Source organism: Prionailurus viverrinus, chromosome D4 (assembly GCF_022837055.1).
Source record: "Prionailurus viverrinus isolate Anna chromosome D4, UM_Priviv_1.0, whole genome shotgun sequence".
Lineage (NCBI taxonomy): Eukaryota > Metazoa > Chordata > Mammalia > Carnivora > Felidae > Prionailurus > Prionailurus viverrinus.
The window spans coordinates 17,946,905-17,959,125 of NC_062573.1; the positions used below are offsets into that span (position 1 = coordinate 17,946,905).

The window sequence follows — 12,221 nt, forward strand, 5'->3', positions numbered from 1 at the left end:
AACCTCTCCCCAGGAAGATGAGGGTAGGCCAGTCCAATTTCTAGGAACTTGGTTTCTCCTGACTGATCCCTCTCGACTTAGTGTAGTAGAATTAGTGATTGGTTCTGGTTGATAATAAGACCAAAGCACATCCCAGTTTGTCTCAGCCAGAGTTGCTCAGGTGTTTCTGGCCCTGTGTCTCCTACAGGGTGCTCACTTTGAGGAGGTCTGGATGGAGCCAAGACCTTTGACTTAGCCTCTCATCAGCTCTCCTCTCATCTGGAGCTCTTAGGACACCTGTGTGATGACGTTGGCAAAGTGTTTTCACAGTAGCCAGCAAGAGTTTATCAGGCCTTATAGATGCTTGTTAGTCATTAAGGATCTATTCAGATACTTCTGTCAATCTTCCTACTTTAACACTACAGGTTATGGGGCACCTGGGTGGCTCAGTCGGTTAAGCATCCAACTTGGGCTCGGGTCATGATCTCGCAGTTTGTGAGTTCGAGCCCTGCGTGGGGCTCTGTGCTGACAGCTCAGAGCCTGGAGCCTGGTTGGGATTCTGTGTCTCCCTCTCTCTCTGACCCTCCCCCACTCACACTCTGTCTGCCTCTCTCTCAAGAATAAACAAACATTAAAAAAGCAAAACACTACAGGTTATAATTTTCCCCATGAAATGTACTACCAGTTAATTGAAAACATTCAGCTCCCTTCAGAGCACTGATGAACCTGTAAATACTAGGATAATTTAAAAAGTACTTAATTTCTCCCAAATCCCATCTGTGTTTAAAGATCCCAGTTTCCTGTTCACATACTTATTATATTTGTAATCATCTCTTTTTGTCCTACCTGCTGAGAAATACAGTTATAGCAAGTTTTGTCCTACTTGCTGAGAAATAGTTGAGAATTTGCCGAAAGTTTCACAAATATTTTATTTGGAGTGTAGGAAGAACTGGTTAATATTAAAGGCTGAAACCATTACTAATTTGATGTTCCACTTTTTTTTTAAATTTTCTTTTATCATTTATATATTTTTGAAAGACTGAGCACAAGTGGGGAAGGGGCAGAAAGAGAAGGAGACACAGAATCCGAAGCTTGCTCCAGGCTTTGAGGTGTCAGCACAGAGCCCGATGTGGGGCCTGAACCCACAAACTGTGGGTTCACGACCTGAACTGAGTCAGATGCTTAACTGACTGAGCCACCCAGGCGCCCTGACATTCCACTTTCTAATGTATCCAGAATGCCTTTTGCTCTGATTAAAGATCATTGCTGTCCTAGGCATCATTACTTTGTGGCCGTAGTGGCAGTTGGTTTTCTGTTTATGACCATCTTTCTCTCTCTCTCTCTCACACACACACACACACGCGCACACACACACGCAAGTTACCACTTCTGATTTACTATATAAATTACTACAAGTATATAAAACTGCTGTGAGTTGTGAACATTGCAGATTTGACTTGACTCACTATTTGACTCTTTCCCATAAGCCAGCTTTGTGATGTGTGTCATATTTAGGCCTCAGGAAAGTACTTAGTTACTGCTTGCCTTGGCCTTTGGGCATCACTCATGTATAGTTGAGATCAGGACTATTATATTTGTGAATGTCAACATCTCTAGTAAACAATCTCTTGAGGTACAATTTAAAGAATATATGAAGATATTTCTTGTTGAGGAAACATTGAGTATATGTAACATATTCTTGATTAAGGCAGATGATGCAGCCTGCGTAGTTAACAGGAAAGTGAGGAGTCTGTCTCTCAAAGCACAAGGAGTAAAGCTTGTAGATGGAGTTCCTAGTATAGCTGAAATGCTGCTCAGGAGGTCCTCATATCTTAAAAAGATCTCCAGTGAGTACGAAATTGAAAACAATGATTCACCCTCTTAATTTTCTTGTTTTCTTTCTGAGTTTTTCACATTCTTAGACCAGTGGTTCTCAAACTTCAGCATGTATCAGAACCATTTTTAGGGCTTGTTAAAGTACAGATTGCTGGGCCCCTGCCCAGTTTCTTTTTCAGTAGATCTGGAATTGAGCCCAAGAATTTGCATATCTAGTAGGTTTCCAAGCAGTTCTGATGCTGCTGGTCCATGGACCACACATTGAGAACCTCTGCCCAGGTACTGACTATCCCAGTGTCCCAGAATCACTTCTGATGGTGCTGAATAAGGCAGATACATGTATGGACAGAGCAGAATGAAAGGCTGAATAAGGCAGATACATGTATGGACAGAGCAGAATGAAAGGGAGTTTGTGGGGGAGAGTGGGTCTAATAGCTAAGGAAAGCTTGAAAGGAATGCTAAATGGTAGAAATAAGCATTAGGGTCGGAAGTCAAGGCTTCCTACATATGATTCATTTGTAGCCATGTGTGATAACTGATCAATAATTTGTCAGTTAATGATTGTTTAAATACATTGAATTCCAAGAGTTATTGGTGCAGTACACTAAAAATGTGCTAGTTTTTAAGTTTTTCTTTTTTCTTTTAAATTAGTTGGCTTCCTGAAGCTCAGGTAGTCCAAAGAGCCCTCAATTCTGCGGCTAACAACGTGTATCAGTATGGAAGAGAGTGGATAACCCACAAGGTAAGGGAAGAGCCTCTCTTTGTGGCTTTCTCTTTGTAGGTTCTTCATTGGTAGGACTTACTGCTTTAATAAAGTATAAATGGAGATTCTGTTTAGAACAGTTTGTTTTTGAAATAGGCTTAAATCTACCAGACAACAAGAAATGTACAATGAAATTAAACTTTCTGGATGATTGTATTTAATAGTGCTAGTGGGGCGCCTGGGTGGCTCAGTCAGTTAAGTGTCCGACTTCAGCTCAGGTCATGATCTCACAGTCCGTGAGTTTGAGCCCTGTGTCAGGCTCTGTGCTGACAGCTTGGAGCCTGGAGCCTGCTTCAGATTCTGTGTCTCCTTCTCTCTCTGCCCCTTCCCTGCTCATGCTCTGTCTCTCTCTGTCTCAAAAAAAAAAAAATAAAAACATTAAAAAAAAAAAAATAGTGCTAGTAGCCTGAACAGAGAGATTTGTCCTTTGCTTCTTGTTCAAGGTAGATATTCATTTTGTCCTAATGCACAAATAATGATCATTAAGATTGGTCAAATAAGGATTTGTGGAAAAGAAAACGTTGTTAGCAAATATTAAATATTATCTGCTGGTGACTGTGGTTGGCATTTCTAGTTTGTTTCTTTTCATCTTTCCAAGAAATTTGCAGTAGTCTGAATTATTTCACCCAGTTTACAGAGGAGGAAACAGGCTTAGCAAGGCTAAGTAAATTCCCAGTGGTCACGTTGTGAATTGCAGACTTGGTTTCAAACTGAAGACTAATTCTAAATCCCTTGTTGTTTCTACTATAGCATGCTAGAAGTTCATGCCCAAAACTGGGTTAGGTGCTTTAACATGGCACTTGAGAGAAACGCTGAAGGAATGATATATCTTAGATGAATAAAGAGAAGGAAGAGTGTATATTAAGGAGTGTTTTTGTGAGCCAAGATGTGGAGACAGGAGTCTGCTTGAGGAGATTAGTCTATCTGAAGCTTTGCAGAAGGAAATGAAGGATAGAGGAAAAGGCACAGTTATTGCAGGTGAGGGTTAGACTCCATGGGACAAATTTGGGATATCCTTTTATTCTCTACCCCCCAATAGTGCCTATGAGAAGGACGGTAATTTGGAGTTTTAATAGATTGAAGTAATTAGGATCATCTAGGGATTAACAAGGTTTGTTGCAGTTAGATGTATGCCCAGAAAAAAAGTATTGGTATGTGATTCCTTGTTCAAAATTCAAGAACGAAGTCTCAAAAAAAAATTATCTTGGAAATTACGCTGTCCACCTGTGTATAGTAATCTAACCTAAGGATGGAATTATTGTTGAGTAAAAAGTTAAGAGAAAGATCTGTGTTACTGATTTTCTTGAGCCCATACCAGGTAACCAAATCAAATGCCACATGGAAGTCTTTAAAAAATATTTGGTGAATAAGTGAAAGATAAGTCTATTGGTATAGATCTCATAACTATCATAGAAGAAGATCCAGCCATTGCAGAAGCCTCTTAGACTTCTAGAAATATATTGGCTGACTTACTCTGCTGAAAGCATAGTATTTAATTTTTTGGCTTATATATTTGTTTTGGTATATAATTTGTATTCTGAAAATCTACCTACTTGGGGAAAGCTGGAGAATGTTCCTTAGAAATTACTTAGAGAAAAGATAAGTTTGAAACCTTTTGTTCAAGACTCTAAAAGGAAAGACAGCTGAAGAGAGAAGAGTATTTGTAACAAAGATGGTAACATACTCATGGTCCTGATTTAGAAGACATGAGGATAATATCTAAAACCAGCCATTGAATGTGTATTGACTGACGAATGGATAAATAAAATGTGGTGTATCTATATACGATTACCTGCCATAAAAAGGAAGGAAGCACTGATACATTCTACAATATAGATGAACCTTGAAAACATTATGCCAGTTGAAAGCAGTCATAAAAGAACACATACGTATGATTCCATTTGTATGAAACATCCAGAAGAGGCATATCTATAGAGACAGTAGAGTAGTGGTTTCCAGGGGTAGGGAAGATTGGGGGAAATGGTGGAGTGACTGCTAAGAAGTATGGCGTTTCCTTTTGGGGTAAGGAAAATGTTTCAAAATTGCCTGTGGTGATGGTTGTGTAAGTTTGAATATACTACAAGAAATATTGAATTACTACCCTTAGGTGGGTGAATTGTAAGGTGTGTGAATTATCTCAATGAGGTTGTTTAAAAAAAAAAGAACCATTGAAATTATAGGGGTAGCTTTTCTTTTTTTTTTTTCTTTATTTTTTATTTTATTTTATGAATTTTTTTTCAATATATGAAATTTATTGTCAAATTGGTTTCCATACAACACCCAGTGCTCATCCCAAAAGGTGCCCTCCTCAATACCCATCACCCACCCTCCCCTCCCTCCAACCCCCCATCAACCCTCAGTTTGTTCCCAGTTTTTAAGAGTCTCTTATGCTTTGGCTCTCTCCCACTCTAACCTCTTTTTTTTTTCCTTTTTTTTTTAAATTTTCCCTTCCCCTCTAGGGGTAGCTTTTCTAATAAGCTCAGATCTTATCCAGCTAAGAATCATGTAAGAATTGGGTCTCAGGAGCAAAAGTGTGGAAGGGTCTGAAGCTAGGGAAAAAGGTCATGCTCAGAAAGGGAAGACAGTTTTTTTGGGGTGTGTTAGGTATGAGCAGAGAAGGTTCCTGTCTTCCTTCCCCCCGTCTATGTTGTCAGCCTTATCTCCTGTATCCTCTATGCATTATTTGGGTTTTACCAAGGCCTGCTAGTTTGCTGTTTTCTCAAATTCAGCTTACTTTCTTCATTCAGCATCCTTGTTTGAGCTAACCTTCCTGCCTCATAAGTTTTTTCCAAAATTTGTACCTGGAGGCAGCAGGAGAATAAGTCATGAATGGGTTTTCTCTGTCCCTTCTCGACTATGACTAGAATGAAGAAAGTGACAGCCAGTCCACAAATGTGCCAGGCACTGTCCTAAGTGCTGGGGGAAAGCAGGAGACCAGAAAGAGTTACCACCCTCCTGGAGCTTACTCTGGTGAGCGGGGGTAGACATGAAACATGTCAACAGGTAACCGTTTCAGATAGAAAAGTGCTGTGATCAGGTAACATGGTAGAGAATGACCTGGGGTGATACTTTAGCTGGAATGCCACAGAATGTCTCTGAGAAGGTGATCTTTCCACTAACCCTGGAGATCTGGGAAAAGAAAGTTTCAAGTTGCGGGCATAGAAAATTCACAGGCTCTGATATTGGAGCAAGATTGGTTTAAGGAAAGAAAGAAGGCCAACGTGGCTGGAACAGGGGATGTGGTAACAAGACTAGCCATAGGTCATGACAAGAAGTTGGGATTTTATTTTTGTTATAAAGGTAAATACAGATTTAAAACAGAAAGGGATGTGACCTGATTTAGGATATTCAAAGTTCATTTTGGCTCCTTTATGGAGAGATAGGCAGGAATGGAGAAGGCAGGGCCCTGGCTAAAAGAATATTATTCCAACAGTCTAGAGGAGATTTTGAGAACTTTGACTAGGATGGTTGAAGTGGGAATTGAGAGAAATGGTCACATTTAACTTGTATTTCTGAGGTGGTTATGACAGGAATTACTCCTGGATTGGGTATGGAATGAAAGGGAAAGAAGTTTTTGGTTCGCCTGACTGGAAGGGTAGCTGTGCCATTTACTGAGATGAACAGATCTTGGAGGTTGTGGGGGGTCAGGTGGGTTACAGATAGATCGAGCTATAATTCTGTTTGGGGCATGCGAAGTTTGAGATCCCTGTCAGATTTCTAAGTCGAGATATCAGAAAAGGCATTTGGACACACGTAGCTGGGGCTCAGGGGAGAGATCTGGGCTGTAGGTGGAAGTTTGAATGTTGTCAGACTCACTCTACCTGTTACTCTGCCCATCGGTGGAGGTGAACTGTATTAGTATGATAAGGCTGCCATGACAGAGTATCACAGACTGGGTGCTCAGACAACAGAAATTTATTTTCTTACAGTTCTGCAGGCTGGGAGTTCAAGATCAAGGTGTTGGTGGGATTGGTTTCTTATGGGGCCTCCCTCCTTGGCTTGTAGATGCCTGTGTCTTCTCCACATGGTCTTCTGTCTGTGTGTGTCTGTCTCCTAATCTCCTCTTTTTGTAAGGACACTGATCAGGGGTGCCTGGGTGGCTCAGTCGGTTAGGCGACTGACTTCAGCTCAGGTCATGATCTCATGGTTTGTGAGTTCAAGTCCTGTGTCGGGCTCTGTGCTGACAGCTCAGAGTCTGGAGCCTGTTTCAGATTCTGTGTCTCCCTCTCTCTCTGCCCCTCCCCTACTCTGTCTGTCTCTCTGTCTCAAAAATAAATAAACATTAAAAAAAATATATTTTTTTAATTTATAAGGACACTGATCTTGTTGGATTAGGGCCCACCCTAATGACATCATTTTAATTTGATTACCTCTTTAAAGACCTTATTTCCAAATACAGTCACATTCTAAGGTATAGGGTGAGGGGGGGGTTAGGATTTAGGAGGGACACAATGTATCCCATGACATGGCCTAAGGAGAAAGTACATATAGAAGAGGACCAAAGATAGGTTCTTAGAGCAGCTTTTGAAGGTCACAGAAGCAAGCCAGCAGAGAAGGTGGAGGAGTAGTAGTCTGTGAGATGGGGGGGAACAGCCTGTGTTTATCTTAGAGGCTGAGAGAAGATGTTTCCAGAAAGACTTGGTCAGCCTGTGGCAAATGGCTGTTAAGATTCCAAGCAAAGTGAGAACAGAGAACTGCCCACTGACTTACCATCCCCATTTTATAGATGAGGTTATTCACCTTAAGTTACCCAGCATTCAAATGGCATTCTGACGGCTCTTAGTGCTTCACTGTCTTTCGTCTGCAAAGAGCATCTCAGACACCACCAATAATAGCTGTGCTTTGGTGATTGTAGACTTGTTTACTGTTGAGCTGTGCTGAAGTGGGTGCCAGTTTGCGATAGTGCTTTATTGTGGTGAATGCCGCTATGCGGACAGCCTAGACTGGGGGCTCTTCTGGTTAAAGGGTGGGGGGGGGGGTGTCTCAGAAACTGAGAGTAGAGGGACAGAAAGAACTGGTACTAGGCAGTCTGTGAGTATCTGGCAGTCATGATACCCAAAAGACAAATTTAAAGTAATTAAAAGAAGACCAGGGCTAATTGTGGCTTTTAGTTATTTTGGACAATTTGCTGTGTTAGGTGTTTTTTGTTCATAGGTTATATATGCTGTAGTTGAAAGAGTACTAGAGAGTTTTTAATCCTGCCTCTACCAGTTAGCTGCCTGACTTGGGCCTGTCGTAGGTTCTCTCTAAATCTGTTTTCTCATCTTGAAAGAACAAAGGTGATAAAGACCTTTTTCTGACCTAACCCTTGGGGTTGTAATGATCACGTAATGTAGGTGAAAACCATTTGTAAGTTGTAAAATGCTATATGAAGATAATGGCTTCTATTATATTTACTAATTTGTGTTTGGTTTAAGAATAAAATATAGAGGAAAACATTGGGCAGATATGTTTGTACCAAATAAGTCTAAAAACTGGTTCAGATATCTGTAAGGACAGCATCAAGTAAGCAAAAGGTGTGGGTAGGCCACACAAAAGAAAATACTCATTGAAAACCAACATAGAAAAGTTGTCAGTATCGTACCTGAAGAAGAAAAGTATTTGGTTACAATTTCACAGCTATTAAATTATCTAAAAATTTATCAATCCATAAGGCTTTGGGAAAACTGGTTTATTCATACAGTGTTGGAAAATGTTAATTGGTATACTCCCTATGGAAGACAGTGCATAGCAAGAACCATTAAAGTGCCTATTTCCTTTGATTCCTATACATTTATCATGCTATTAGTAATAAGAAAAAAAAAGTTGTGTATAAGGACATTCATTGCAGTGTTAACTTGTGACATTAAAAATTGGGAACCATCTCCATATCCTGTGATTGGGTAATGATAAACTAATATCAGAACTTAAGGTAGAGTGTGCAACTCTTCATCTTGGGGTTGTGAGTTTGTGCCCCACCTTGGGCATAGAGATTACTGAAAAATAAAATCTTAAAAAAAAAAACAAAAACAAAACTAATATGGAACCATTAAAAGTAAGGATGAAAGTGATGAAGTGATGAAAAATTCTAAATTATGTTTATAAACACAAAAAGTCGCAGAGGATATAGAATAACGGAAGCATTTGTGGTAAGGAAGTGGGACTACAAATCAGTGTTTATCTTTTAAAAAATGTTTTTACTATTATGCTATTGTTTGTTTTTAGAGTGTGCAAGCAGGGGTGGGGGGCAGAGGGGGGGGAGAGAGAATCTTAAGCAGGATCCACACTCAGCATGGAGCCCAATACATGGCTCCATCTCATGACCCTGAGATCATGACCTGAACCAAAATCAAAAGTTGGATGTTCAACCAACTGAGCCACCCACACACCCCTATGTTATGGTTTTAGTAACAAAAATGCGGCGTATTATAATGAATAACTTTCCTCAAAGTTATCTTGTCTCACTGTACTTGATTCCCACAAACCCGGAAGCCAGTCTCATCATCAGTCATAACTCTGAGACCTGATGCCTCTTAGCAAACTATGGGAAATATTTGTGTTTATAGCTAAGGTCCTAAAATTTTACTTGAAGTTCTGTGGTAATTCTTAACACCAGTGATAAATGTAACATGAGATTTCTGCGTAATGGATAAACACTTGGGCCACATGCAACATATTTGTCTCTGGCCAGATAAGATTTGCTAAGTCAGTGATCATGGCTTCACATGTACCTTTCTCTTACAACCTGAGGTGGCTCTCTTAGAGACCCAGAAATAGAGGAAAGCAAAAAGCCAAAAAAAAGCAAGGAAATTTGCTGGGAATATTGAAGAGTACAGAGTTTAAGGAAAGATTATAAGATGGCTAGAGGCAATTAAATAGTCTGGAACATTTTAGTTTGATTTGGAACAAATATAAAGACCCAGCATGAATTAATTTTACTGGATTGTTGCCTGAGATATTAAACCAGATTATATCTATTTCTTCCAGCTTCATAAAATTCTGGGAGATAAGGTGAACAATACTGCTGTAATTGAAAAGCAAGTACTAGAACTTTGGGACAGATTGTATCATTCTTGGTTTGTAAAGGTAAGTTCTTAGATGATTTCGATTTTAAATTTATAAAGTCCTTTTTTTTTTTTTTTTCTTAATTTTTTTTTTTTTTGTTTTAACGTTTTATTTATTTTTGGGACAGAGAGAGACAGAGCATGAGGGAGACACAGAATGGGAAACAGGCTCCAGGCTCCGAGCCATCAACCCAGAGCCTGACGCGGGGCTCGAACTCACGGGCCGTGAGATCGTGACCTGGCTGAAGTCGGACGCTTAACCGACTGCGCCACCCAGGCGCCCCTAAAGTCCTTTTATTTTACAGATTCATTGACTAGATACATATTGACTAGATAGATATTAACATTGGATGTCATTTATTGAAATTTGGAAGCTACAGGGTCTTAAACCTCAGGTCACTAAAAGTCAGCTTGAGTTGATGGTTAATCTCCGTGGCAGAACCTGCCTGTCACTGTGCTGTATTGTATTCCATCCTCTGTTCATTGTTTTACTTTTTAAAAAATACTTTATTTATTTTTGAGAGAGCAAGCAAGTGGGAGAGGGGCAGAGATGGGAGACAGAGGATCCGAAGCAGGCTCTGCCCAGACAGCAACGAGCCCAATGGAGGGCTTGAACTCCCAAACTGTGAGATCATGACCTTAGCCCGAAGTCAGATGGTCACTGCGTGAGCCACCCAGGCACCCCTCCTCTGTTCATTATTTTCAACAGCATCTCATCTCTGTACAGTTGAAATGTAACATAAACCACAGATATAATGTTAATTTTTTAATGGCCACAATAAAAAGCTAAAACAGGTGAAATTAATTCTAAAAATATTTCACTTACATCACTATACCCAATATATTATTGTTTCAGTATATAAGCAGTGGAAGAAAAATCTTAATGCAATATTTTATAGCCTTTTTTTTTTTTTTCCTATAAGTCTTGGAAATCATATGTATTTCGTACTAATACCACATCTCAGTTTTTGGACTAGCCACATTTGAAGTGCTGATAGCCACATGTACATAGTGGCTACTGTTTTAGATAGTAGAGCTCTAGACATTAAGAACTTGTCTCTTTGAGGAAGGAAAATAGATCCAGAAGTTTGGAGATGTATATTTTTAATCACCCTTACCTGCTACTTGTGCTGATAACACTCTTCAGAATTTCTGGTGGAAAATAATACCATTTACCACTAAATTTAAAAACGATGGTTTTGAAAAGCAGCTGGTTGCATGGGGCCATACTGTATACTGCGTTGGCAGGGCCTGTGGACCCTCAGGGGCTGTGCTATGGAAGATAACTGTCCAGTGGGGAAGGAGGTAGAGAATGAGATAAGGTGGTAAATTTTGACAGGATTGATGGTAAGGAGAAGAGCATGTATATATCATCCTTTTAACTTGGGGTAGAAGGGAGGAAAGCTCAATTTCAAGTTTGAGTTGGTTGCATAGTGACCTGTTTTCACTCCTGGGATGAATTGAGGGAAGCCAGCTGGTTTTTGTGAGTTTCAAAGACTGGAGGTTAGAACTAATTGGGGAATCCCTAGGCAGTAATCTGCTGAAGAACTGGTCAATTGGAAAGGTTATATCTATTTTTTCTGCTGACTCTGGGACTTGTGCTTACAAACAGCTTTTTTTCTATGCCTCACCCCTTTTGAGCTTCATTGTATGGCCCAGGGAAGTCAGTGTTTTAGAAGCATAGGTTTGTAAGTAGGTAAGTATGTTGCTTTCTTTCCTAACGCCTAATGTCTTCATTGCATAATGAAGGTTGATATATCACTACGATGTTAGCAAAAGTGTCAGAACAGAAACAAAATGTTAAGAACCTACTTATGTTTCTAATTTTAACCTCACTCGTCATTTTGTTTATTCATATCTCTTTCAAATTTATTCCTGCATTCTTGTCAATGTATTTCTCTTCCATATGGATGAGTTAGATTTTTCTCCCCATTTTTGTTTCTTTTTCATTTATCCCCCATTTTGTTGAGATATAAATGACATGTAACATTGTTCTAGTTTTTAATGTACTTTATATTCCTCTCTCCCCCTTGCTTTCTTTATCTTGTATGGAAGGTTAATAATTAGGGGAGTGGGATGAGGAAAGAAAGAAAAAAGCAAAAATGGGGACCCCCCAAAAGGTAGAGGGGCTCAAAAGAGGAAAAAAAGAAAGTAAATGTTGTGTTGGTGTACAGTCAATATGTATTGAGAAATGAAGGTTGTTCATAAATGTATTAAAAAGGAAGTGCTTGAGCTCAGCTGACAGGTGGTATCTAGAAGGTATCTAAAGAAGAAGAAAAAATGTATTTCATATTTTAGGTCTTTAGGTAAAGTTCTTAGCTGATTTCTTAAATAATGCAAAGTTTTTCACCTTTGAGTAACTACTCAAGTGCTCAAGTGGACATAAAACAAAATATAGTATTTATACTTCTTATGCTTTTGGAGATTTCATGTCTGAACTGTTTTATTCCATAGAATGTAACGCATTCTGGAAGGCACAAAGGACACAAGATGCATATAAATCGTCAGAATAGCTGGCTGGGAGACATCCTGGACTGGCAGGATATCGCTTCCTTTGTTCACGAGAACATTGAGACATTTCTTTCGGTAAGAAATAGAAT

The 12,221-nt window shown here is 39.5% G+C and overlaps 1 protein-coding gene across 3 annotated transcripts in view; it reads left to right on the forward strand.

Moving 5' to 3' along the window:
* The window catches only part of TMEM245 (transmembrane protein 245), a 97,696-nt gene that overhangs the window by 49,199 nt on the left and 36,276 nt on the right, over window positions 1-12,221 (forward strand). For all 3 annotated transcript variants that reach the window (XM_047830475.1, XM_047830476.1, XM_047830478.1), the window contains exons 9-11: window positions 2,467-2,557; window positions 9,545-9,643; window positions 12,076-12,207. In XM_047830475.1, coding sequence (XP_047686431.1) covers window positions 2,467-2,557; window positions 9,545-9,643; window positions 12,076-12,207 — 322 coding nt within the window. The remainder of the gene's footprint in view (window positions 1-2,466; window positions 2,558-9,544; window positions 9,644-12,075; window positions 12,208-12,221) is intronic.